The 26,622-nt window shown below is 39.4% G+C and overlaps 1 protein-coding gene across 1 annotated transcript in view; it reads left to right on the top strand.

Annotated features, from left to right (window-relative positions):
* The window catches only part of gbe1b (glucan (1,4-alpha-), branching enzyme 1b), a 73,214-nt gene that overhangs the window by 13,140 nt on the left and 33,452 nt on the right, over positions 1-26,622 (top strand). Inside the window, exons 3-12 of the mRNA XM_069707374.1 lie at positions 145-260; positions 2,479-2,604; positions 3,648-3,783; positions 6,350-6,440; positions 7,945-8,154; positions 15,221-15,336; positions 16,368-16,495; positions 16,804-16,902; positions 25,172-25,282; positions 25,374-25,545. Of these exons, the coding sequence (XP_069563475.1) occupies positions 145-260; positions 2,479-2,604; positions 3,648-3,783; positions 6,350-6,440; positions 7,945-8,154; positions 15,221-15,336; positions 16,368-16,495; positions 16,804-16,902; positions 25,172-25,282; positions 25,374-25,545 (1,305 nt within the window). The remainder of the gene's footprint in view (positions 1-144; positions 261-2,478; positions 2,605-3,647; positions 3,784-6,349; positions 6,441-7,944; positions 8,155-15,220; positions 15,337-16,367; positions 16,496-16,803; positions 16,903-25,171; positions 25,283-25,373; positions 25,546-26,622) is intronic.

Raw genomic sequence — 26,622 nt, 5'->3', positions numbered from 1 at the left:
TGATTTGGGCTACTCAGTCATCAGCACATTTTTTTGCTCCACATATGTGACTGTCTTTGATCAGGATGCAGCTAATGAGAATCTAAGTTTGTATTGTAAACCAATTAAATTTGATGTTTCTGAATCCTGTCTGTTTACCCATAGATGGCTGGGACAAATTCACCCACCCTTACACCCAGAAAGAATACGGCAAGTGGGAACTGATTCTTCCACCCAAGCATGACAAGTCTCCAGCTGTGGATCATAACACCAAAATCAAGGTAGAGAACAGAACATTTTCATGCTTATTTCCATGCCCTTAGTAGGTGTCATCTCGCTGCGGCGGCTTGGGGACTTTTCACTACCATGTTGGTGTGAGATTCCCTGTCATGTGTGGTGAAAACCTGGCATGTCGCCATCAACACCATGTCACACTCACAGTGCAGAAGGGAGATTACTGTATGAACACAGCCTGCACAGTGGAGAGTTGATACACCTGAGGAACCCAACTGATGCCTTTCATTTCGGCTCCCATTTGGGGCAGGTATCCCTCAGTACATTGTGCTGTGTTTGTTTGTTGCAAAGCACAGCCCACAGTGGGTGTACATGATTGGTTTTAAGCTCTAGTACATAATTCATCACGGCTAAATGTAAACGATGCACTTCCTGTTATGCATTGTCTCCCAAGCAAATGGCATGAATGAGAAATAACCCAAAAAAGAGATGCCAGGGGTGGAGTGGGTGGCATCGCTACGGCACTCTCCTTGGGACTCCGTCATCACTGGCACACTCCTGCGCCCTGGACAGGCTGCCCAGCTCCCATTGTCAGCGGAGGTCAGTCTAAGGACGATAAGAAGCAGATGGAAACGCTGGCACCTGGCCTTTCCTTGTGCACCCCCGCTGCCTATGAATGACTGTCTTGCTGTGAGCTCCACTTTAGAATTAGTTCCACAGCACTCCCTCGTGGCAGCACAAGCCTATCTCCAATCACTCTCATGTAGAGCAGCTTGCCCTTCCATCCCCTTTGTTCAGGGCCCAATTTGTCTCCATAAACAAGCTGTGTCCTTTGGTGAGTACAGTATTTACAATGAGCCCTTTGTGATGCTAGACTGTAGAGGAGTGAGCAAAAGTGTTATCAAAGCAATCAAACACTCTTTATTTTTTAACCCACACCTAACTTCTCGCATATTGCCCAGCTAGTTGTTTTTCTTCTTCATACACTTTTCTGCCTGCCCGGCAGTCTGATTTCTCTTTAATGGGCCCTAATGCCGGCCGATTTGTCTGAAGGACCACCGCTTTGTCAAGCTTTATGCCAGTCCATTTATCCAACTATCTTTTCCTAATCCTCTAAACTGTGAAGCATGTCATAAGGGGAACCAGGCAGCTAACCCCCAGGTGGTCTGGCCATAATAAAAAAAAACCAGAGGGGAGTCTGGCCAACGGCTCACAGGCAGGTGGTATTGGAACAGTCATTACTTCACAACAGAAGCCAGAATTAGTTGGGTTTTTATGCCCGTTTCTGCAGGGGACAAAACAAGTTGAAGACATACTGTGTGTAAAAATACAGGATCGATTTCTTGGTGTGTTTTTTTCTTTTCAACTCTCACGCTGGCTTTCACCTTTCTTATGTGACTGATGGGGACAAAGTAACTTGTCAGATTTCCAAATTATATTTATTTTACCCCTTTCCAATCTGGAATTGCAGACATAATAGATGAAAGGCAGAAGATAATGATTTAGATTTCCTATTTTTCTAAATTGCTCCCTGGCTCAAGTCCCCTCTCAAGAAAGGCCAGTGAGTGGCTCTGTGAAAACCAATAAAAGAGTCGCACCCTTCAGAAAATACAGCATAATCACCACTGAATCCTGATTAACTACAACAAGTATCATGGTCAATACTGTAGTTTTAAAGTCCTCTACACAACATTATGTCTCCAGTGCTCTCTGAGAGCCCTGTATAATACTTTTAAAGCTGAGTTTTGCGTTTGAGAGCAGGGACTTGCCTCCTGGAAGAGGGGCGGTCTTTATCTTGACACATTTTGAAAAATGTTTGGTTTATTGGTTGAACAATCTGCGCCATCTTTCTGTATAATGAATGGGGAGGAACAGTTTTATGATGTAAGCATTTCATGGCTGGAAGATGTAAATAAATGCTGACTGTAAAATCGCACTCATCCAGCAACAGCGACTCCTTTGAAGCCTCTGGTGATTTGTGGCCGGGCCTCTTAAACTAGACTGGACTGTTATTTGTGAATGGTTTTTTTTATTGTTTTTTTTTAATAGTTTATATACTTTATCCTTCATCCTTCTTTCCAATAGGTTTTGTAATTTACATTTTCAGTGCCACAGTGTGTATCATGTCGTCCATTATCCTTTGTCTGCCTGTTACAGACCTTTTAGCTTATGTAAAGTGACTTTAGTGCCTTTTTAATGTTCATTCTCTGTCATTGTTTAAGTGCCCTTGCTACAACATGACACTCATTTGTCTTTTTTTCCCAGGTGGTAGTTCACACCAAGGAGGGTGAGCGCTTGTACCGGATCTCTCCTTGGGCAAAATATGTCACCAGGGAAGAGAAATCCGTCATCTATGACTGGGTTCACTGGGATCCCCATCAGCCATACAATGTATGCGATTATTTCAATGTTTTACTTTAAACGTTGTTCTATTTTTTTTTTTATTGATCCCTTTACTGCTTTTTTTTTTTTTTTTTTTTTTTTCAAACCTGTAAAAAAAGTAGGGTGAATTTTAATTCAAATCGGAGTGAAAAACACCTGCACAAACATTCATAGAGAAAGTGGTTTATTTTCATTTTTTATTACTGGTAGCATTTTCTGAGCAGGCGATATTGCAGCAGGATCTTGTTGAACGTAAATAGTGATGGTCAGTGTATTTTTATTGTGGCAAATATAACAGATGTGGGTTTCCAAGAAATGAAAATATAAAATGGAAATCAGTTGGAAATAAGCTATTCTGATAGTTTTTCCATGAAAACAAGGACACTTGATTGTAAAATGCGTCATCATTTTCATGGTTTGATGATGTGTCAATAAACTACACCTTTTAAACCATATTCTGATCCTTGTATCTGGACTGGCAGTGAGGAACTTTAATTTAATTTACAATCAGCCTTGCAACTCAAATGTAAAATTGTTTTGGCTGTTGTTCACGTGGGTGCTGGATGCTGCTGATTTAAGAGGGTTTAAATCAATGCTACTTGAGGTCCTTAGGCCAAGAATAAACAAGCAAAACAAGAGGCTAATAAAGGCTACCTTGCTTTCTTTATTGCTTGTTATTTGGCACCATTTTAATCAGAAGGGCCCTCTTACAGGCAGGATACTTGTGTTTTTTTTGTTTTTAAAGTGGCTCTATTGTGTACTTGAAATGGTGGGATCACAAGGCCTGATGGGTAGCCATCTGGAAAAGCAATATGTGCAATGTATGAAACCAACCTCGTCTCCCGTTGTGTAACACAGACAGAGAGAATCATTGAGATATTAATGTTTACCATGTGAAGAGCTGTAATCAGTCTCTGTAGTGAGATATTGGTGCAAACACGCTGTCTCGTGACTGTAGGGTTCATAATTACTCAGCAATTTTTGTTGTTGTTGTTGTAGTTTTTAGGAAAAAGTGCTTGACTGTCATGAATCTCTGTCCACTTCCACTCCAGCAAATCCACCCTCGACCAAAGAAGCCCTCCAGCCTGAGAATATACGAGGCTCACGTGGGTATTGCCTCACCAGAGGGGAAGATCGCCTCATACACCAACTTCACAACCAATGTGCTTCCTCGCATTAAAGACTTGGGTAAGATATGAGAAAACATTACATTATAAGATTGTTCCCTTCTTCCTCTTATTTTGTTGGCTACTCAGGTCTTTAAAAAGAGCACAGCAGTCATCCCACTGTGATCCTGTTATGTCAGTTTCAGTCGGAGCTTTTGTTGACTCGTCTTGAGAACATTTCGTATCCTCCCCAGCCCAGAATAGAGAGGAAGTGACAACATAGGTCGGAAAACAATAGTTGAGGGTTTTAGGAGAGATGGGTTTTTTGCAAAAAAAAATTTTTTTTCATAGCTTTCTGTCAACACTGGTCCATTTCATAGCAGACGTGCCATGCTGCTGTGAGTGCCACTGTTCCTCCAGGTGCAGTATTTATAGTGGCAGTGCTGTCACACTCCTTATGCATAAAACCACATCAGCAAGTCAACATCCTGTTTACTGGCATGACCCAGAGGGACCACTGACCGCTGGGCAGTGTTTTGTAAAGAAAGCTCCACAGCACAAGCCACACCTCACAGCAGTTATGGCTCCAAAACTGACACCTTGTTTCCATTTCCATGATCATGACTACGAGAGCCAAAAGGGAGAAGCCATCGTCCTCCACCATTCAGTCATACAAATGTTATTCATATTTATATTGAGAGCTAGATGATGTGATCTAACATTTTTACCAGGTCAAATTGTCGAAAGTTATTTTATAATACATTTAACCATATGTATTTTACATAAAGTTTCTTTAATTTCTTGTGCTGACTCGCCTCTGATTTGTTTGTGCTGATTAATTCAGTATAACTCCAGCCCTGTGGGCTGATTGATTGATTGAACCTCGGGAGATATGTCACCGCCTGTCGCAGCTATTTTTGGCTTAATTATTCAGGATTCAGAAAGTTTGTTTAATAAATATTGCAATAAGAGTGAACTTGGATTGGATAAATAATTCTAATCTCTGTAAGTCAAGACATTTACTGTACTGTTCAGCTTTATTTTTCTTTAAATGTGCATAAACACCAGCTGTGCCATATTTTTGCAGAGCAACACTGCAAGGGTCGAGTGACTCAATGCTACTACCTGTCTCCACCAATCACCTTGTTAACCCAGAGGATGCTAGCCTAACGTTACTTTTATGACAACACACATTGCTCATAAAACCAAGACACATTCTTGTACGAAGCGCAAGTGCCATTTGGATATTTTGTCAGGATTTATTGTTGAAGAATTCTTCAACAATAAATCCTGACAAAATATCCACTCAAAATATCCACTCATGTAAAAATTTCAGGACTGTGGGATGGTGTTTGTTTTGGTTGCTTGCAGCTATAATTAAGAGTATTTTCAAGAAGTATCACTGTGCTTTTCCTCCTAAGCATTGTCTTGTGTGTTCTCATTACATGTGGGACTAATTAACTACAATGTGTAATTAATTGTCATAATAAATCAGCTTCATAATGAGGTGCTACAGTATATTCAGATGTGACTTTAACCCTACGGAACAGATGCCTGTCTTGGTTTGCAGCTCTGCTCGTATGAGATGTGGCATTATTTTCCATTCAAAAACAGCCTGCTGCACTGACATTATTAAAAGGCACAGATATGACTGGCACAGCAAACCGGGAGGAATGTGATGAATGCTGTTTTCTTGGTCGTGTCATCCTGTTTGGTGGGTAAGGGAACTGCTAGAGTAAATGCTGTCAAAGAATCTACCTGCAGCAGCTGAGGGATTCTGCACAATATGATTATCCAGGAGGCTAAACTCCACAGTCTCCAGTGACGGCTGCCTTTGCCTGCCATTTCATTTTCTTGAGTGAAAGGGAGTTTGTATAAATATAAAAAAAGAGAAACTTCCTCTCACCCCCAGTGCTTTGTCACACTCTTTCAGGAGGCACCGTTTTTTTTGTTTTTTTTCCCCTCTTTCTCTCTAGCCTGAAAGATACATATATAAATATATAAATCTGCTCTGTACAACAGTGAAAAACCACAGGGCCTCCCTTTGGACTGTTCAGTGGCAGTTTAAAAGCCCATGTTTCTCTTATTCATAGAGGCAGTTTCCGTAGTTTGTTTTGAAATGTTGTACATGACCTCCTGACTCTGATAGCTGTTGTTTCCCTGATGCCATAGCTTGTCTTTAGGATATTAGGATATTGTGTTAAAAAGGAAATACCTGGAGCTTGTATGTACAGTATGACTGACACAGATCAAATAGTATCAAGTCTTTTAAGGTTTCAGTTGCCTTCTTTACCAAATTAATGTGTTCAAACATACTTGACAGACAGACAGACAGACAGACAGACAGACAGACAGACAGACAGACAGACTTCAGGAAAATGAAGTAATGCAAATAGACAGGATATGCCTAATCAGAAAGAATCACCAGAAGGTTAAACAACACTGTATCATCCTGCCTCACATATCCAACACATTATTTCTGATCATACATAATTTAGTGGTTTACCCACAGTTTATATCTGAATATTTATGTAAGTTAGGCAAAGTTTGTTCAATAATCTCATTCGAAAGCTTTGAAACATGAAATGGAGACATATTTGGATATTTAGTACTGAATTATTTTTCACCTCTCTCCCTTCTTCATCCAGGTTACAATTGTATTCAGCTGATGGCAATTATGGAGCATGCCTACTATGCAAGCTTTGGATATCAGATCACAAGTTTCTTTGCTGCTTCCAGGTAAATATTTGTCAATTCCAAGTGTGATTTTTATCCTGTAAAGTGTGGTTTTCACGGTCTGAATTGTTGCTGCAACAGCAGTATAAATGTATTTGCAGTCTGTAAATACTTGTATGGGAGATTTCTCTGCTTTATTAGATTTACAAGTAATGCATACTCAGATTGTAAATACATTTTCTGTTGATCCAGTGAGTGGAGACAATCGTGGATAAAGTTGGACTAGTCTGAGTATTTATCCTTTTTCAGAGATTCTCCTTTCTTGCTTAGAGTAAAGCATAAATGCAAAATTGTCAAGAATAAATTGTAATTTCACCCTTGATTGATCACTCAGTGTCATTTAAAACCTACGTGGTTGAATACCGGGAAGTGGCGTAATCCTGTTTTGCAAGGACGCTGATCTAATGTTGGCTGTCAGGACAGGAAGGGATGCTATTGAACAATATGAGGAGTGTATGCAAAGTTATGCATGTTTTTGTGTATTGAGGTGCGCAAGCATACATGCAGTTGTGGTTTTCTCAGTTTTCCTCGTGACCCTTTAAATGGCAGTTAATATTAGACAAAATCTCTCAAATGACAAAATCCTTAAAGGCCTCTTGACAGCGGTTATAGCCCACTGGCTCTACTTTAGACCTGCTTTTTATTAAGCCTGTTGTCATTGTGATACTACGTTTAGGAAAAGTATACTCGAAATCAAGGATATTTGTGTTGGTCATCGCCTCGCAGGAGTCCTGAACCGGGGTCAGTGGGGAGGGGTAATGGTGTAGTGTTATGGTCAGGCTTTAGAAATGGACTAAAAGGTTTCTTGTTTGGGAATTTGAAATGAATCACTAAATATATTTTAAATGCTTTTTATATATATAAAAAAAAAAAAAAAATTCATGTATATGTAAGATTGTGCACATTTACATGTGTGGCTGTTCTTTTGTTAGTGCATGTGGTCCAAATGCCAAAGTACAGAAAAAAATTCTATAATGGAGACATTTTTCTTCAGAAGGAAATTTTGACAAAAGTTACCGATCGTGATTAGAGCCCAACTGATACTGGATTTTTGGGACTAATGCCTATACCAGTGTTAAAAATAAGAACATTCTAAAATTGATATATCAACCAACATGTGGTTAATAAACACTTGTGACAAAAATATGTAATGGAAAAGAATATTTCACGCTTAAACAATAAACTTTAACCTTAAATATGACATCAGTGCATTGAAGCCGTGAGCTTCCCTGCGATTGTAATAATTATAAATATAAAAACAACAACACACAAGTAGAATAATTTCTCATTTTTGAGCATGGTCTTCATTATGGTCTGAAACAAAAGTTCTCATATCAAACAACATATATGTGAATGCTGACATATCTGTGTTAAATGCTAAATTAGGCACATCAAATTGGTCAACTCAGTTGAGCTCTAAATGTGAGTTACGTTTCAGCCAAAAGGTTTAGGATGTAATCAGGATTGGGTGAATAATGTAAATCTCTACATCTGTGTGGATTTGCAGTCGCTACGGTACCCCAGATGAGCTGAAGCAGCTGATTGATGTGGCACATTCGATGGGCATTGTGGTGCTGCTGGACGTTGTTCACAGCCACGCCTCCAACAACACGGAAGATGGCTTGAACCAGTTTGATGGCTCCGACTCTTGTTTCTTCCACTCTCCACCCAGAGGGAAGCACAGCCTGTGGGACAGCCGCCTCTTCAACTACTCCAGGTACTCTTTGTCTGACCCCGCCGCGAACTCGTGGAACTCATCTTCATATTTGCATAACTCTTTGGTGTATATATCAACATCATTATATTTTGTACAATAAAGCGTTTTACGTGTGCAGTGATGCATAATAATTTAACTTAAAAAAAAAAAAATCTAAGTCCATTTAGCTTTGAAAACTTCTAAATTGTCATTTTCAGTTTGAAGTGGAAAAAATAAACTTTGCTGGAGAACGCTCACAAGTGATTTTGCAGTTTCTAATAGAAGCTGTGATTCCCTTAAACATATACTATAAATTCAATAGAATTAAATTCCTTTCTATTATCACTTGGCAGTGAAAATGTACATACTTCACTGTACTTTTTCCTTTGACTTCATTTTGCTATTATTATTGTATTTCCAACATGACAATTTTTTTCTGAACTTTTCAGAATTAAATCATGTTTGCAGGATTTGGTCATGTTCATATTTTCAGCTTATGGCAAAAGTGTCAGAAAAGAAACGGCAGGCTGTTTGCTGTGTCTGCTGCTGCACACGTGTACACCAAAACTATTGATTGGTGTTGTAGGACCTGTTAATTAGGTGTCTCTCTTGGCTCTGTACCCAGAAAATGATCCCAGCACACATAAAAGAAGTACTGGCAATGTTGAGTCTATCGAATGCCTTTTTGAACTCTCTTGAAATAATTGTGTGTCAGTGTACAGCAGTTTCCAATGCGTTATACAATGCTTAGTGTCAGGCATGAGGGCTGTAATAGGAGAACAAGGTTCTTCTTTCATTAGTCAGTGAACCCTCCTTCTATCAGAAGCACTCATTAGACATGGTTCAGACATATTCCACGACTGGGAGGCATATGAAGAGTCATTTGTAAAAGCCCGAAGGAGCTCTGCGTTGTCATAGCTTGTTCATTTGTCTTCGTTTCTTCCTACAGGATGTTTGGACATGTCGTTTGTGTCAAGCTTTCTCTTACTCTCATTGGAAGGAAATGAGCCTCAGAGGCTAGCTGTGAAGCCAGAGTGAAACACAGTCTGTTTTTAATCAAGCAGCTTTGCTCTCAGCCATCACAGTCTGGCCATGATGTTCTTATTAGGTTGACAGAAGCCGACTGATGCGAGCTATCGGAGCAAACATGCACTTTACCCGTTGCTGCCTCTTCTTCTCTGCTCCTACGTCTGCATCTTTATCAAAAAAAGGTTCTTTGAAAAAACAACCTTTTTTTGTTGTTGTATGTTTTCCACTTCAGCTTTTCCTCGTGAAACATTCAACTCAGTCCGGAGAGGAGGCTGTTTCGATAGATGCCTGCTTTCCAATTTGTTAACTTGAGTTACCTCTGAGTCAAATGCCTTTGCATTCAGTATTAAAAATGTCTGGCTTTGCGAACATTGGTGCCAGGCAAGTGCTAGAAGTGGTTTTGCAGTTGCTGAATACCAACTTGAATGTAGAAGTACTGAGCTACATTGAAACCATGCAAGAGCATGTGCACAGGGGTGGTATGTCAAGAGACTTGTAGCCTTTCTTAAAAGAATGAAAGCTTCTTTGTCTGTTTAATAAATTAAATTAAATTAATAACAAATAACTCGTACTGTGCTTGTACTGTAACAGTATAAATGAATATGACTCTATTGTTTGAAAGGGAAACATTCTTAATTTTAAATAATTTGTACTTCTTGCTGCTTTGAACAAAAACATCTGCCAAATCAGTGCTTGAACCTTGAGCTGAAATGTTTCATATACAGTGTGCGAATGTAATGATCAGAAACTAACTTGAGTATTTCTACATAATTCACTGTTTCCTTCATGAACCTTTTCAAAGACGTTAGAGTCACCTTGACACTGACCGGGTGCCCATTATTCAGCATGTAGGGAGCTGGCAGCCAAGTCTTTTTGCACATCAGGGTTTTCAGAAGTGAGTGTTCTGAGGATCTTGATTTGAGCTCCTTCTATAATATCCCCCACCTCTCTTAGGATCATTTGCATCCATTTTTTGTTTTTTTTGTTTATCAGTCTTTGTGTGAATTCTTATGATATGAAAAATAGGCCCTGGGCCAGTCTTTTGAAAATGTTCTTTAAGTCGTCTCTATGTTCTCATACTGAGAGATCGGCCCTGTGTTTAAGGTCCAAGTTGCAGTATTTTTCTCTTTGACAAAATTATTCTATATGAGTGTTTTTATTCTTTTCAAATATTTGCTAATGATGTTTGGTTTTGGCTTGGCTGGCTCCTAAATCTAAATTAATGAGGACAAAAGATGGCTTATAGACATTTACTAAATGAGATTAGCACTGCTCAAATTGGTAAGTATATTCTTCAGTATCAGAGCTCAAATAGAAGCATCAATTAATTTAGATTCTTTGATGTACAGTATATTTTTTTAATCCATGTAACCCCCACATTTCACCCAATATAGGCAGCCACATGATGTCATTTTCTCCTAAGCAGGATTTTTGAGTGTTTGAAATCTGTTTTTATCTGTTGCCAGTTTAACAGCCTTTAAGTTGTGAAATTCTAAAATAACTGCACGACACACAAGGGAGAGCAAAGACTCACCCTGCCGATACATGGCATGCTTTTATTTTAAAGAAACGGAGCAGAAACCATCACAGAAGAAATACAAAAAACGATTTCTATCTCCCTCTGGGGACTTCATGGTTTTACATACTTGGACCAACTCGGAGTAGGTGCTGTCTGATCAATCAATAAACTCACACTTGAAAAGTCAACTCAGTCCAAATTCAGGCATTTCAGTATTTAGCACCCATGAGTTACTTCCCCCGCCCCATCAATTCACACAGCAAGGGGAAAAGCACTTTTCTCCCCCTCTGGTGAGCTTCAGCTAATGAGCTCAGCTTAGCTGTAGGTTTGGATGATGGCTTGTTGGAGCTTCCTGTAGTGCTTCCAGTATGTGTTGAATGGAGCCAGTGGGCAGGAACACAGCAGTTACATCCCTCAGACCCCAAAACTATCTGACAAATAGAAAAACAAAAAAAGTCCATGACAGTAGTATGTGCAAAGAACTGTCCTTTAGCAGCCGTGTGATTTTTATGAATGATGTCGCTCTAAATCCACAATTTACAAAAGTATACATTGAAGAGAAAATCCAAATTGTAAGAATTAACGTCATGCAAATTGAGTTATGGTAGTCATTTACTTACGCACTATTAAAGTTTCTCTTTCCTATGAGACATAATAATTTGCCCAGTATAGAAAGGTAGCAAAACTTTGGAATATTTTTGCATGTAGAAAATTTTTATTTACAACTATGCTGAGCTAGCAAACAGTTTTGTAACTGCTCTTGAATCCTGTACTAAGCATTGCCAAACAAAAAGTGAATGTTACTGTGTCTCTTGAGCTCACTTGTTTGGCTTTACAAACTCCAGGTTATTCTCTTACTAAGGCTCCCAAGACTGCACCCTCCCTCAAAGCTGGCTGCTGTTAGTCAGCGAACTCCAGTTAACTGTGTAACCAAGTTCTTTGGAGACACACCAGCATTATATCAGATTTTTTTTTACATTTTATTTTTTTTAATCAGGATGGTCAAAGCATTTAATATACTGATTAGGATTATTCATGAGAACATACACCCTCTGGATATTCTGCCACCACCAAGATATGGTCCATTGTAGAAAACTCCAAATGGGTAGAATTGGCATCATGGACTGCCATTGATTCCTGAAAGACAGCAAGTACCACATGATACTAATTACAGGTTGTGAAACATGCAAACAGTCTCACAGGCAGCAAAATATCCCTTTCAGGGTGCCAAGCAAGAGCAGCTAGCTGCCAGGCAGCATAAAGATTGCCAGACAAATGGCAGATATCTAACACAAAGCCCAGCAACACAGGGACAGTCTGTCAGACCTCTAGATGAGTTTACCCAGCGAAGCAGTCAGTATTACCAGACTGCTGGAAGCCCTGCTGACAATGTGGTATAACAATGTTTGTTTTTTATTTGTTTTTTTATTCAAGTCCGGCACAGAGCATGTGTTTGCATTTCAAGACCTTCACAGTGCTGTTTAGCTAATTGAACAGCGGTTTACTGCACTGCAGCTTATTTGAGGAAAAGATATGTGACAACTAAACATTATTAAATATTCTATCCATAGTCAAGAAAGCAGAAGACATTATACAGTATTAGTATTTCAGATACTTGAAGATTCCTGTGTGCATTGCATGTATACAGAAGATGGATGTAAAATTCCTCAATTGAACAAATAAGTCAAGCTTCAACAAAGAAATGAGAATTTATTGTATTTGACACTGTCAATGTCTCTGTCCTGCACCAGAGATTATAAGAAAGTTTAAAATACGTTAAATGAGGCACCTCATTTGTCCTTTTTGCTCCGACAAATGCACGCCATCCATCAGGCTGTCTGGCATCGTCGTTTGAGCGTCACACTTCTTGTGGAATGACCTGTCAGCTTCTTAAATTTATATGGTCTTATCTGCAGCTTACCTGTGATGTTGTGAAAACAGGGACTTTAAATCTTTTTCTCCGTCGTGACAAGTTAACGTGGCTCCTTATGCAAAATTGGCTCCTAGAAACACGGCACAATTTTAAAATCTGCTCAGCCTGAATCTGAACGTGAACAACCCGATATGGTTCACAGATGCGGTTATCTTGAGGAGGAAATAAACTCTGATGAGAAGCAACTAAACATGAAGATGTGTAAAAATAAATCTATTTTTTTATGTCATGAATTTTGTAACGGTGTGTGCTTGCAGGTAAAACAGCAACGCAGATGATAGATGACTTTATCTTACTCCACAAGCAGCAATATTAGAGTTTTACTCTCTTAGTGCTTCGTAACCAGGTTTCACTGCCATTGCTGAGCTTTAGTATGAGGTCAGTGGCACATGCAATTTGCTTTTGTATTAACACTGCAGAGAGACTGATAACTCCATTGAACTGCATAGATAAGCAGTGCACTGCATCAGGTGCAGAGATCTAACTTTCTCACTGTAATTGGACTTGATGATGAATAGCATTGTGGGCCCTAATGTGGCAGTATGGTTTCATCTTGGGCCTCTGGCTCTCACTGGCTATTATCTCCATCCCGTGAGGATACATTGTGTCTGAGCCTTTGTTGGCTCTGCGCAGTGGAGTGGAGGACCTAATCTATTTATCACAGGGGCTGCGTGACCACCCAGCCGGGCTGCTATATCGGATCATACCAGGCTCCCTCGTGCTCTTCCTCCAGGGAGGGAGGGAGCGCCGGTGTAACATGCAGCTTCACACCTGTCAAACAGTGGTGGTGTTCGTCATCCCTGCGGAATGGAGCACAGAAGGGAACGCATTTAAATGTATTTTGTGTCATGGCTTTCTCAGAATCTGGGATTTTGTCTTTTGCTGTCAACGATGTAATGCGCAGCGTTTACTGTTTACGAGATAACGCTATGATGCATTTTAAAGAGGAGGTATTAATGAGCGCAAGAGTTGTCGAGTGTTTGGGGGAAATTGTGCAGTTTGAGATGTTGCTTCAAGTGTTGTTGAAGCATGAATCTGGGTCTCCTCACTGCTCCAACAATTTTTTGACGTGATGAAATTGCATCATTCGAGCCAAAAAAAAAAAAAATGCTTCAGTGTGGTGTCACAATGGAAAATCTCTAACTTCTCTGATTCAAGATCTGGATCAGGTCTGCAAACTGCTCCAGTAGATATAGAGAACTAAAGAAACCGTCATTCAATATTATATGAACATTTTAATTGATGGAAAATACTAAGAATTCAACCTTTTAAATTTCACTCTGCTCAACAGCAGGTGATGTGGTTCTCTCCGTGTGTCTAGTCAGTGACACGGAAATCTAACACAACAATAAAAATACATGCGGACAAGCGCTTTTTCAGTAACTTCTTGTATGCAATGCTGCCAGACAGTTTGTGATGTGCATTGTGAATAATTAAAGATTCATTAATGTTGTTTACAAACCTTAAATATGCTGTTTCTGTAGAGGTTGGTGTGGAGCTCTGGAAGTAGCAATATTTTGCAAAACTTATGGGCTAGAAAAAGTTAGCAATGTACCATTATCACAAAAATATAAAAAAAAATATATTGGGTTCATATGGAGATAGACTAGCCACATATCATTACAATAGTTGTCGAAGCTGAGTGTACGGAGAAGGTCTAAGTAGAAAAATTCAGCCCAAGCAGAGGCAGAAGTTCACATTTAATCAGTTTCATGAATGTATCATTCGTTTCTCGTTCTTGGTGCTCTGCTGCTGTTTTCCAGCACGACATCTGTGTATATAGTGTTTCATTTGGTGCTCATTACGCACACCGTACGGAGACGGCCAAATATTAAGTTTCTATGGCAACGCACAGCTGAATGCTGAGGTGCATAGTGTACTTTGCCCCGAGTTGCTGTTCAGAACTAGATGAGTCTCCCAGGCAGTAACGGGGACAGGGCCATTCATGGATTCCCTCTGCTTCAGGCTCCACCAACACAGTCCAGCCGACAGTGGCAAAACAACCACGAGTTACACATATCTAATCAGGTACTTTATTGGTTTCAAATAATTTTTTTGATTATTTGCTCCCTTGATCGTCATACGTTGAAGATGACGCCAAAGCAAGCAGAAGTGTATGATTTATCTCATGTCTAAATTCCCATGCACGGGGTTTGTTTACCCAAGTGCAGCATGGAATCTTATCAGCTCAAACACACAGGCACGGGCCTGGCTCTGCAAAACACTTGCCCAGTGGTCATGCAAGTGATCTGATGGAAATCAGAAAACTTGACTGCGTACTGTAAGCCACTGATTTCTCATCTTGACAACTGGATATGTGAAAGGCACCGTCCCCTCTACAGTGGAGTTAATGAAAACACCGTCTACTGTCACCAATGCTCGCTCCACAACATAATGGAGCTCAGTTATCAATATATGAATGTCCTGTAGCGGTGAAAATTAATCTCTGGTGCTCAAGTGCATGATGAGATGTGTGAATAATTCACAGCTTCTTGTTTATCTGACCTTGAATGTGTGTGTGTGTGTGTGTGTGTGTGTGTGTGTGTGTGTGTGTGTGTGTGTGTGTGTGTGTGTGTGTGTGTGTGTGTCTGCATGTGCTTTTCTAGCTGGGAAGTGCTGCGATTCCTGCTGTCAAATCTGCGCTGGTGGATGGAGGAATACTGTTTTGATGGTTTCAGATTTGATGGTATTACTTCAATGCTGTATCATCACCATGGTATCGGTAAGTAGTTTGTGTGCATTTTGTATTTCAGGACAGGGTTGTGTTTCTAAAGCCTGTCACTCTGCTCTCCTCTATGCCTGACAGTGCAGAAATGCACTACAAACTCCTCAGGGTTAAAGAATAGTTTTGTCTGATTTATCTCATCCATCATGTGGTCAAAATTATTATCTACAAAGCATATTTCAATTTTTATTTTAAACAAAAAAACAAAAATATATAATGCCAAAATAGTGTAACTGTTTCCTTTTGAATAAACCGTATTAAAAAATACTCTCCAGATGACAAAAAAAAAACCTAAGGTAAAAGATGTATTACATGAATTAAGATTACAAATAAATTAATTGTGATGTCACTTTTATGGAGCCTGATTTTTTTTTTGACAAAATGTGCAAGAAAACAACAATGTGCCAGCAAAACATTGGATAGAAGAAGACTGAAGACTTTAATTGTAACACTGACGTAAGCATATTCAAAATTCAGCTTTCCAAATGTTATAAATGGAAAGAAGAAAATGCAGTCAGCACATTTGTTAGGCCTCCTGGATGCACACAGTGCAATTTCGGCGAGAAAATAAAGTTCAAATCTAATTTCACAAACAAAATACAATTTTAAAACATTCTATACCAAAGATGGAGACCACAAATGTTTATTTAAAAAGTAAATATTGAGTAAATATTGTGAATACTAATACAAGCGTTAAAAGATTGACATGAAAACAAAAATGCAGTCGCAGTTACACAGTCTTAAATAAATGTCTTGCGTTACAATGAATTACTTTGAACATCCTTCAAGTCCTGACTACTCTATAGTCTTTGAAGGTGTGCCTTGAATAGTGTCTAACCTGAATGAGCCTGAAAATTAACCATAAAGATTATGTCTGAACACGAAGGACAAATAAAAAAAATACTGCGTGTTAAAGAGAACAAGTGAAACAGTTGCATCACTTTCAAAAAAATCTGAGAAATGAAGGATTTTAGAAGTTTGGGTGGAAAACATGATGAGTGTTGACTGTGTGGGTGTTTACTCCTCAGGCTCAGGCTTCTCTGGGGACTACAGTGAATACTTTGGCCTGCAGGTGGACGAAGACTCCTTGGTTTACCTGATGCTTGCCAATCACATTCTTCATACCCTTTATCCTGACTGCATCACCGTTGCAGAGGTAAAAACACACTCCACCACACACATCTTCAGCATCCACCTACTTCTCAATGACACAGCCCACAGCTATTAGTAATTAAAAAACCCTTTTAACTTGGGCACAGTTTACTTATATATCCATTGGTGTAATTAGGAGTTAATGTAAAAGTAAAAGGGGTCTCACTATTTTTTGGGGGTCCTGTAGTTTAGGAATTTCACCCCGTAACATGTGACTTGTGGAGTGGTATTGATGTCATATTGGCTGACTGGGAAAGAAACCTGTGCACACAAAGAGAAAATGTGATATTAAATAGTGAGACTTCTCTGCAGGATGTGTCAGGGATGCCTGCTCTCTGCAGAGGAGTGGAGGAGGGAGGACTTGGTTTTGATTACCGACTGGCTATGGCTATTCCTGACAAGTGGATTCAGGTAAGGTGATTTACTTCTTTAAATCGACTTCTTTTTGTGCCCTTTATGTTTTGTTTTTTTTCTCCCCAGGCACTTTTACAGCTTGTGCAGGCCTCAACTCACACAGAAACTTCTGTATGAGCCACAAATGCTGTAGATAAAAAAAAGTGGAAGTATTTCAAAACGGGGATGAAAGGCAAAGGGAGTGGCACGGCATGTTAGGAGACATACTTGTGGTAAAGCCCAGATTATTGCCATGCTTTTGATCTTTTTAAGAAACTTTCACATTGTTATGCTCTGCAGTAACTTGAATGGATGAGGGGGCTTGTTACACCCACAAACTAGATGCTACATGCACAGGGGGGAATAGAACAATAATAGTCGACATCAAGGAGTCCACATGAACTGGCTAAATCGTTAGAAAAGATTGTGTTCACACTTCACTAGTGACAAAACATTCTACAAAGCACAAGGAGCCTAATTGCAATTCAGAAAATCGGCTCTTTATATTAAAAACAATTTTTGCAAAGCTTCTAATTGTCAGTTTTTGTTGACTCTCTCTCAAGAAAGGCTCTAAACAATATAAATGAATCAGGCCTCTGACTATAAAAGCCTGAGTAAAATTAAAATGAGGATATCTTGATCCATAGATTTTCCTTTTTCCATGAAACAGATCAAATGAACCCATTTCTAAAACCATGATGTCACATTTATTATGAGACAAATTTTCTGGATTTCAATTGCTGTTTTGGAGAAAATAGTTTAAATTCCAGATTTTTCTTCTTTCTTTTTTTGCACCTTGGTGTTTCTGAAAATGAAGGTCTTTTAGCTTTTTTCTAAAAGCAAAAAGCTTTTCTTTTTTCAAATTCATCATCCCCCCTCCCCTTCCTTAATCCTACCTGATACGAAAGTAGGAAGATCATTATTTATCCATCCAAACATAGAGCTATGAATACATGATGGAAGTGACAGTTGTTACTGAAAAGAAAAGCCTCTGACTTACTCATTCTTCGTGACCTTTTTCTGCTCTCTGTAATTTTTGGTTTGTTGGATGGATGTATATTTGTATCTGTGCAGAAAGACAAATTACATTTAATAATGTTAAGATGAAGGTCATCAAAGCAGAAATTTATTGTATGATTTTTTTTAAATGATTTTTTTTTTCCTTAAGTGGCGCTTTCAATACACTGACAGTTACGGTTACATTTGACTTAATTCATTATTCACTCTGAAACGCCTGGCCTTGGGGAAAACTTTATATGATGTTAAAGCAAACTTAGTTTTTTCTGTTTGAATTAAGAGCTTTGTTTATTTTTCTCAACCACTCAGACAATCTGAATAGTTAATAGTTAAAGATTATAAAAAATACGTCACCACCCTCCAATCATTGTCAGAGGAAGTAAACAGGATGACATAAACCATAATGGGCTGGGGACCACTGTATTTGGAAAAGATTAAAAAAAAAGTTTTTCTATTTTTTCATTGAAATATTGGAAATTAGGCTGACAGGTAATAGTCCCAAAATCTGGATATTGTGAGTTTCCGCCCTATTTCCAAATATTTTTCAAACTTAAATACATTTTAAAAATGTTACAATATTATTTGAGTCTAAATATGCCACGATATACACGTTCATTTATGAAGACTATTTTAACAAACAAATTGCAGAAAACAAATTTCTGTCCAAAAATGGTTTGTTTCAGTCCCTAATTTTTAGGGAGTTAAAATGTTCAGTCATTACATCTCTGGAGATTTGCCACATTGGTTTACATTGAAAAGTGGAAATATAAGGCTGAACTGAAAATGAAAATGACAAAATGCTTTCTTATTACGTTTATTTGTTATTTCAGCATTTTCTTTTTAAAAATTTGATTTCAGAATTCCTAATCCTGCAGTAAAATATAAATTATTTTGCACATTTTCCACATTGTCTTTAGTTTTTCACACTCATAGGTGTTATACAGTTATACCTTGTCTTGAGTTGAGACCAGCTGTGAAATGTCCTGTTGGCAGTAGTTTTATTGCCTACTGTCAGAGGTTTTGAGTTTTTCCCAGGTTTTTTGAAGTGTACTCAGCTATGCCATACAGCACAAGGTAAAGCTCTTCGCTCTGCTCTCTTCTAGATAATAAGTAGCTAGTGTCTGCACTCAAACATAAAACCATAATGAGAAATGCCTGTTGAAGGAAAAACAAAGGACAACCTCCTATGTGGCAGTAAGTGTACAAAAGGAACAAGGATGTATGTCTACAGGTGTGAACTGTTGTTTATCAGGAGCCATTATTTGTATATTTTGAAGATGCTGATCATGCTATCATGAACGTAACATGAATATGTTGGCAAGGATAATAACAGCAGTAACTTGAATTTTGAAAAGGTATCTTCACAAAAACAACAAAAATATTCAACATTACTACTCAAATAGAAAGAATATTCTCCATCAACAGTCATTACGGGCAAAAGTGAGAGCACTATCCATCAATGTGTTACCACCCATTGCTGCTTCAGACTGGATGGAACAATCTGGGCACCAAATAGCCTCGGCTCTTCCACAACAACTGTTGAAGCACCCTTTAGCCCCACACTTCAGCTCAGACTGCTACTGTGAAAGTACTTAATGGCTCACAATGGGAAAACATTGTTTATAACTGCACAGCCATCAGTATGAAAGTCCATCACTGTATAATGTTGAAGACGAGTAGCACAGGGAGAGTACTGCTTCTGACGGCAGCAGCATGAGCAGACTTAGTCAGACAGCGTTTTTCCACTCTTGTATTGGAGCAATGTGTGCCTCTTCTGGAGAACTCGGATACATTTGACCACACTTGGCATCAGTACACGAGTCATAATTTATTTTCTTGGCCCCCTTAGTGTTTCCTGAAAGCTTATGTTAATAAAAATGCCCCCGTCCTCCCCCATGTATTGTTTGTATACAGCAGTGTTTGTGTGAAATTCACAAATAGTACTTTAAGAAGTACATTTGTAGGGACTCAGACAGCAGCAGGTTATCTCTGGAGGTGCCTCTGTCTGTTTGGGTCAGCTGTGTATCGTTTCATGCCCTCTGTGTGCAGCTGTGTGATGCTGTGTGTGTGTTTAGAGCAAGTAGAGGCTTTTTCTTGCATTGGAGGAAAAATCCTGTTTGCAGAATGCCTAAAAATGTGGACTGTTGTAAGATTCATGTAAAGTTGTGCCTTTTTATCCACTAGCCTACAATGAAAGTTATATTTACTCATATTTTTGTGAGAAAGCAAAGCAAGGATGTGTGACCTCGGCACCGCATGCATCCTCTCTCGCTCCAGCTTCTTGTGATTCTCGGTGGGGGAAGTCAATGCATCGTTAATCAAGTCTGTCTCTCACAGCAGTGGGTTTTACTCAGAAGGTGATGGAGGGAGAGAAAAAGAGAGAAAGAAGAAGAAGAAAGGGAGGGGGAGAAAGATAGTCCCAGACTTGACCTTTCTCAGTGATACTTGCACTAGCTGTGCAGCAGGCGCTGCTATACCACGGAGGTTTCACAGGATTATCCTCAGGACGCCTCTGGAGAGGTTGTTGCTGCTGTTTAGTTTCCAAACAATTTTGCTGGCAATGCAATATTTGTGTAGACACTTCTTGTGATTTTATTTTTTTCAATTAAATCTGTTGCCTCCCTGAGGAGACTTGACAACACGTGAATCAGCAAGCGGGAGGAGAGCAAGTGAGCAGCGAAATTCTTGTATTTTGGTGCAGGGGAGCATTCATATGAACATGCCTTGGTATAGTCAGTGAAGTGCACTCAGGGCTAGCCTTGCCTCTTCTCACAGAGTGTCAATTAGTGAGGGATTTGAATGGACTGAAGTGGAGCCTCCAGTGAGATCTATGTTGCAGAGAAGGAGACATGAAGCAGGGAGAGAGACAGACAGGCAGGAAGAAACAGAAGGGAAGAGAGACAAAGAAGAGCAACAGAGCTGGGGCTTATTTATAGATTCACGTGTGTGCACGAATGAATTTCTCTCAATTCCTCAGCTGTAGCCTCATGCTGTGCTTCGTCCTCAGCATGACTGATTGATATGACTCATTTACTGGCTGCAGAAGGCTGTTAGGACCAACAGACTGTGAAAAATTAAGATATCCTAATGAGGACCAGATAAGGCGCACAGCACAAGTTTGGATGATTCGATCTGATTATGACCATAAAATGCTGTCACTTCTAATGGATAATGTTACGAAAGCCCTCTAATTTAACAAGCACTCTTCCCTCAAGCTACAATAGATTGAGATGTAATTGAAACAATTAGAGGAGGAGGAGGTCGAGGGCTCCATGGTAGCAGCTCGGATAAGAGAAGGTGATGCGGAGAATTCTCTGGCATCCTTCAGCATCTCTCAGCTGTTCAACTTGAATGACTTCTGAGTCAATTGTCCCAATTTTCTGTTTCTGTTCCTCCACTTATTTTTAATTGACTGAAAACATCAGTCTACACAGTTCTCTCCTTATTTGTTTCAGGGGAAAAATACATTTCTAGTCTGCATGCTTTGCTCTGCCCATCACGCCAGAAACACTTTCAATTAACACTACTTAAAAAAAAACTTCAGCCTGGCGGCAAGCGATGATGGATTTCAGCTTGTTGATGTAAACATGCTTCATCGCCAGGCTTTAAAAGGGTGCCCACTCTCTTTGACCCCTTCTGCCGGTGTCAGTCTCTGCTCGCCTGCTTTTGGTCCTGCTTCACTGTCTTAGCTAAATGCACTCTGAAGCCACCCTTGTATGGCGTTAACTGGCAGAGCAGGATTTTCTTTTTGCGAGAAACTGTAAGGTGAGCTAAGGAGTGCCTTTCAACTAAGTGAAGCTTGGAAAAGACATTTCTGTGGGCAGAAATATCATTTATTTCTGTGAAACTATAAAGATAGGAAGACATCACCTTGATCCAGGGGATTGACGATTTCACACCGTTCTCTGCTCACCTTCGGGGGCAGCGGTGTATGTATGCTGCTACTCTATGTCCCTTTAGAAACGCAATCTCAAACACACTCACAGCAGATGAGTTTGCAGAGACAAGGAGGGGCAGGATGCTCGGGCCAGCCAACAAATGTAAAACAAGAGCTTTGCACTAAACTAATCTCTGCCACCAAGTCCTTCCCAGCACCAAGTGATGGTAGTAAAGAGGCTCTTGAATCAGTCACAGCATGCCAGTGGCAGTGAGATGACCTCATCCTGCGCTGCAAGATTTTTTTTAATTTTATTTCTGGCTTTGCCTAATTAATCTGGGCACTCTGGTTGGCTCCTGACAGCAGGCTTGTAAAGTAAGATTTGTGCACTGCTCATTATCATTGATGAAGTGGAGTGTTAGTGGTGCCAGGAAGCTCGGCTGGTCGGGGCTGATGTGGGTGAGCTGGCTGTAGGAAAGTCGTCAACCCATTCACTCCTGTCTCTGCTCTGACAGTCCCACTCTCAGATTAATTGCTCCCAGACCTCTTTTGCGGTTGAATTGGGTTGTAATGATTCATAAGGAAGTGTAAAATGTCTGATTGTACGTGGATGTGTGGGCAACGATCTCGGAGGTATATCATGTAGATCCTGTAGTGTTTTAGCTTTTATAGTCGAGCTGGCGGTAAAAAAAGAAAGAAAAGAAACCAGTCTTTAAGATGATTTATTTATTTTCAAATGGTGTTGCATAATAAGTTTAGCCATTGGAGTGACGTTCATTTTTAAACTTTTCATTAAAGTGCCATTATGTGTAAATTGTGAAATTGTTCATTGTGCCACCAGCCCATCCTCCCTAGCAGGACAGTTTTCATTCAGAGTGTCTTTAGAACCAACTAGCTATGATCCCGATGCCTTGATTATTAACAAATTCAACTTATAAAATGTACATAGTTAGTACTTGTCCCACTTATGCATTTATGCACCTGATAATTCCCGGTTATTTTCAACATTATTCTTAACTCCACTAGTTCCTTAAATGTCTCTTGTGTGAAAACATGCGACTTGACAGTCATAATTTTCAATTATTATGAAATTATTGTAAATGTAAAGCATAAACTATAAACTATAAATCTATTTTGTGGCATGGTTTGCTCACATAAGATTAAAAAAAACCTCGTTAGCACTGTCGCCTCACAGCAAAAAGGTTCTGGGTTCGAATCCGGTCCTGGGCCTTTCTGTGCGGAGTTTGCATGTTCAGCTCTCCGGGTTCTCCGGCTGAAGGCATTAACTGCTTTAGGTTGTCCACCCATCTAAAAAATAAAAAAAATAAAAAATAACGTGACAGCCATCGCTGAAGGCATTAACTGTTTAGGTTGTCCACCCATATGTACATCCATCCTGTTCTCGTGAATTCTATAGCTCAAAAAAACCTTAAAGTCTTTAAATTTGGCAAAAATGTTCACTTGGACTCAAAGGAGAACTATTTAGATGCTGGGGGTTAAAGGTTAAGATCTCTGTGACCTCACATTTGTCAATTTTTTTGTGAATGTGATAACAAATTTGGCAAAAATGTTCACTTGGACTGGAACTGGACTGGAATTGGTATGAACTGATTAGATTTCGATGGCCAAAGATCACTGTGATCACATGTTCATCCCCTCATGAATGGGTTATCTCAGAAACACCTTGAGAGAATTTCTCACATTTGGCAAAGTATGTTCATTGTGCTTCAAAGATGAGCTGATTAAAGATCAAAGATGATTTGTGACCATAAATTAAGAATTCAAGCACTAATTACAAAGTAGACAAAGGCTAATAGCTGGGTTAAGTGATGACATGTTATCTCCTAAAGGTTAACTTTACCAGCTTCTAGTTTGTTTTTGTTTTTATTGTACATTTTTACCTTTTTTGGCATTTTGGACTGGACACCAGTGATTGATAACTTGGGCCTTCCTTCCTTCCTTCCTTCCTTCCTTCCTTCCTTCCTTCCTTCCATTTCCATTTAGTTTACCACCAAAGCACCTTGGAGTATTTTCCCCTATCATTGAATATTCAAGTCTAAAAAATAATTTACCAGTCAAAAGCAAATACACTAAATAACCTTTTTAAAAATCAGTTTGCATGAAGCTAAAACTTGTGGACTTTGTTAATCTGATAGTTTGGGTGGGTAAAAATAATATAAACAATTGTTGACTTGTGATTTAAAAGTTGACTTATGTTCAGGTTATACTGTTGTTGCTTTTTCCCTGGAAGGGCATAGTAAGCTCCCTATCAGGTGCCTGATAATGTTGGATGTAGATCTTAAACCAAAGAATAGCCAGCAGGGCTCCTCTTAAGGGACCTGAGGGAGTGTATTTAGGTCACAAGGACTTAAAAGGTCTGAGAATTTGTAGCACATGCAGATAATAACTGCCTTTCTGAAGGTTTTTTGGTGGCATTGGCAAGGACTAATGTGGCCACACAAGGCTAAGGTGAAGAAGAGTGAATGTGAACAGATAGTGATATATAGAGCAGGATAGCCTCTATTTAGGTGGACCAGCCAGTTCATCTCAGACATATTGATCGGCACAATTTACTGTCTTTGCTCAGAGGATTATGGCTCTTTAGAGTAATATAAAGGTTTCCTGACATGTCAATCAGCTGTCACTGCCAATTCCACTGAGCAGACTTCAGCCTGTCACTGAAATGGGTTTTTCAACTCCTCCACCAGTCCGACAGGCTGCATGTCTATCACCAAGGGTTCTTGCAGGCCATGAATTGGGTTTTTTTCCATTTAGAAATGAAATTTGTTTCCATGGCATCCTAACATCGTTATTGTTTGTGAAGTCATCTCTGCTCACTGCAGTACATTATTATTTTCTCTCTGCCCTTTGCTGTTATTTGTTTGTGTAACTTTTACTGATTAGGACTAGTTAGTCCGATTTTATAGCAACACTGTGTGGGAAGATGTGCTTCATGTTTTGGTGACCTCCGTTTCCTTCTGGCCTCTGAAAATGACTCCGCTGGCAGGAAGTGTGCGTGTAGGCAGGCCAGCAGAGGGGCATTGATTCGGTGGTTGAATTTATTGTTGAATCCGTCCGTTTGAATGAGAGGTTCTGACCTTGCTCATCTCAGGTGTGGAGAGCTGATGCCTTACTACCCATGGGCTGTAGTAAGGTTATTAAAAACTCCATTACCACCATTCAAAGGCAGACATAACTCACAGTGCGGATATAGAGACGTCAAAACAGAGATTGATCCGAGAAAGAAGTGTAACCCAGAGAAAACTTACGAAAGGTAGGAAGACTGCCAGAACTGAAACACTGAGCTTTAGGCATCAGTCAGAGCCTGAATAGATCTCTCAGCTACACATCTATCATACCTTTTTTCAATAACCCTTCTCTGTCACCGTGTAGATCCTGAAGGAGTTAAAGGATGAGGACTGGGAAATGGGCAATATCGTCCACACACTGACCAACAGACGATATGGAGAGAAGTGCATAGCCTATGCAGAAAGTCATGATCAGGTCAGGTTTTCTACACCATCTTACCCCCAAGGTGCCAGTAGAGCCGGCATTATCTCTTGTGTGAATATTAAAACATAAATTACTGTTTTAGGCTCTGGTTGGCGATAAGACTCTGGCTTTCTGGCTGATGGACAAAGAGATGTACACCAACATGAGTTCCAGTACTCCAATGACATCGATTATCGATCGTGGCATGCAGCTGCACAAGATGATTCGTCTTCTCACACACGGTCTGGGCGGAGAGGGCTACCTTAACTTCATTGGTGAGTCTTTGAGGCAACACAGCTTTACCAGAATAAATGCATATATAACCAATGGTCAGGCTAAACAAACGATTCCACGCTGCCAAAATGAATCCTTTCAGCCCTAATATACCCTTTGTGTTGCATAAGATGCTGATAATTTAACTTGTGTTAATTTGTATGATCAAGTCTATTTAGCTTTCACATCATCTCATATATGACAAAACAAATTAAACTACATGACATCATCCCAGTTGGTTCTTCCATATTATTATTAGTATTATTATTATTATTAGTATTATTATTAATAGTATTATTATTATTATTATTATTATTAGTAGTAGTAGTAGTAGTAGTATAGCTCATGTCGGTGTGGTTCAGGTGACATTGAGGTGATAAAGGTCATGATTGTGAGGCGGTACCCTGCTGCATTTTTTATTAAAACAGGCAGAGGGAATCATTTCAGATCCCTCTCCTGCACTGTACTCAACCTGAATTTAAACTTCTCCCCTCAGGCTGACACAAGCCCTAAGTGTTCTCTGAACAAAAATAAGTATGTATTTATTCTCCTGTCCATCCAAGTCTTACACCGGCAACAAGCAGAAACAGGCTTCAGGGTAAATATTTAATTGATAAGGCTAGCTAGCCCTTCTGTGTTCACTTGTGCTTCTGTTTGAGGCGTTATCTTTTATAGCTATGGTGCCATTTGTTTTTGTACATATCCTTGTGTCGTGATGTGTTTTTTTAGCTTTAGGGTTAAATTGAAAAGCAGATGTTATCTTTTCAAAAATAAACATATGCAAATTCATAAAGGCTTAAAATAACTTGAAGTAGCTCTTGTTACTTATTTTCCATTTGGGTAAAGTGTTCAGTTATATGTTACATTTCTTACACGGAGTATCTCCAGAGTAGCTTGATACCAATGAGTCAAGACTGATTATAAGCATCAAAGGAACCTTTTGAAGTAGGGTTGACATCACTTTCCAGAGCTGATGCTGAAATACAGGACAAAAGCTGTCTAAGGTTAGAATGTTTCTTTTTTCTTCTTTTTTTTTAATGGATAGAAATTTTCAGTCCCTGTTGAGATGCTCCTCATAT

The sequence above is a fragment of the Brachyistius frenatus genome, unplaced genomic scaffold, assembly GCF_029030835.1.
Source record: "Brachyistius frenatus isolate BFR_SWC_R1_liver_20210118 unplaced genomic scaffold, ASM2903083v1 Contig_68, whole genome shotgun sequence".
Lineage (NCBI taxonomy): Eukaryota > Metazoa > Chordata > Actinopteri > Embiotocidae > Brachyistius > Brachyistius frenatus.
The sequence above is the reverse complement of the archived record's forward strand: the minus strand, read 5'-3'. Positions and strand labels throughout refer to the sequence as shown.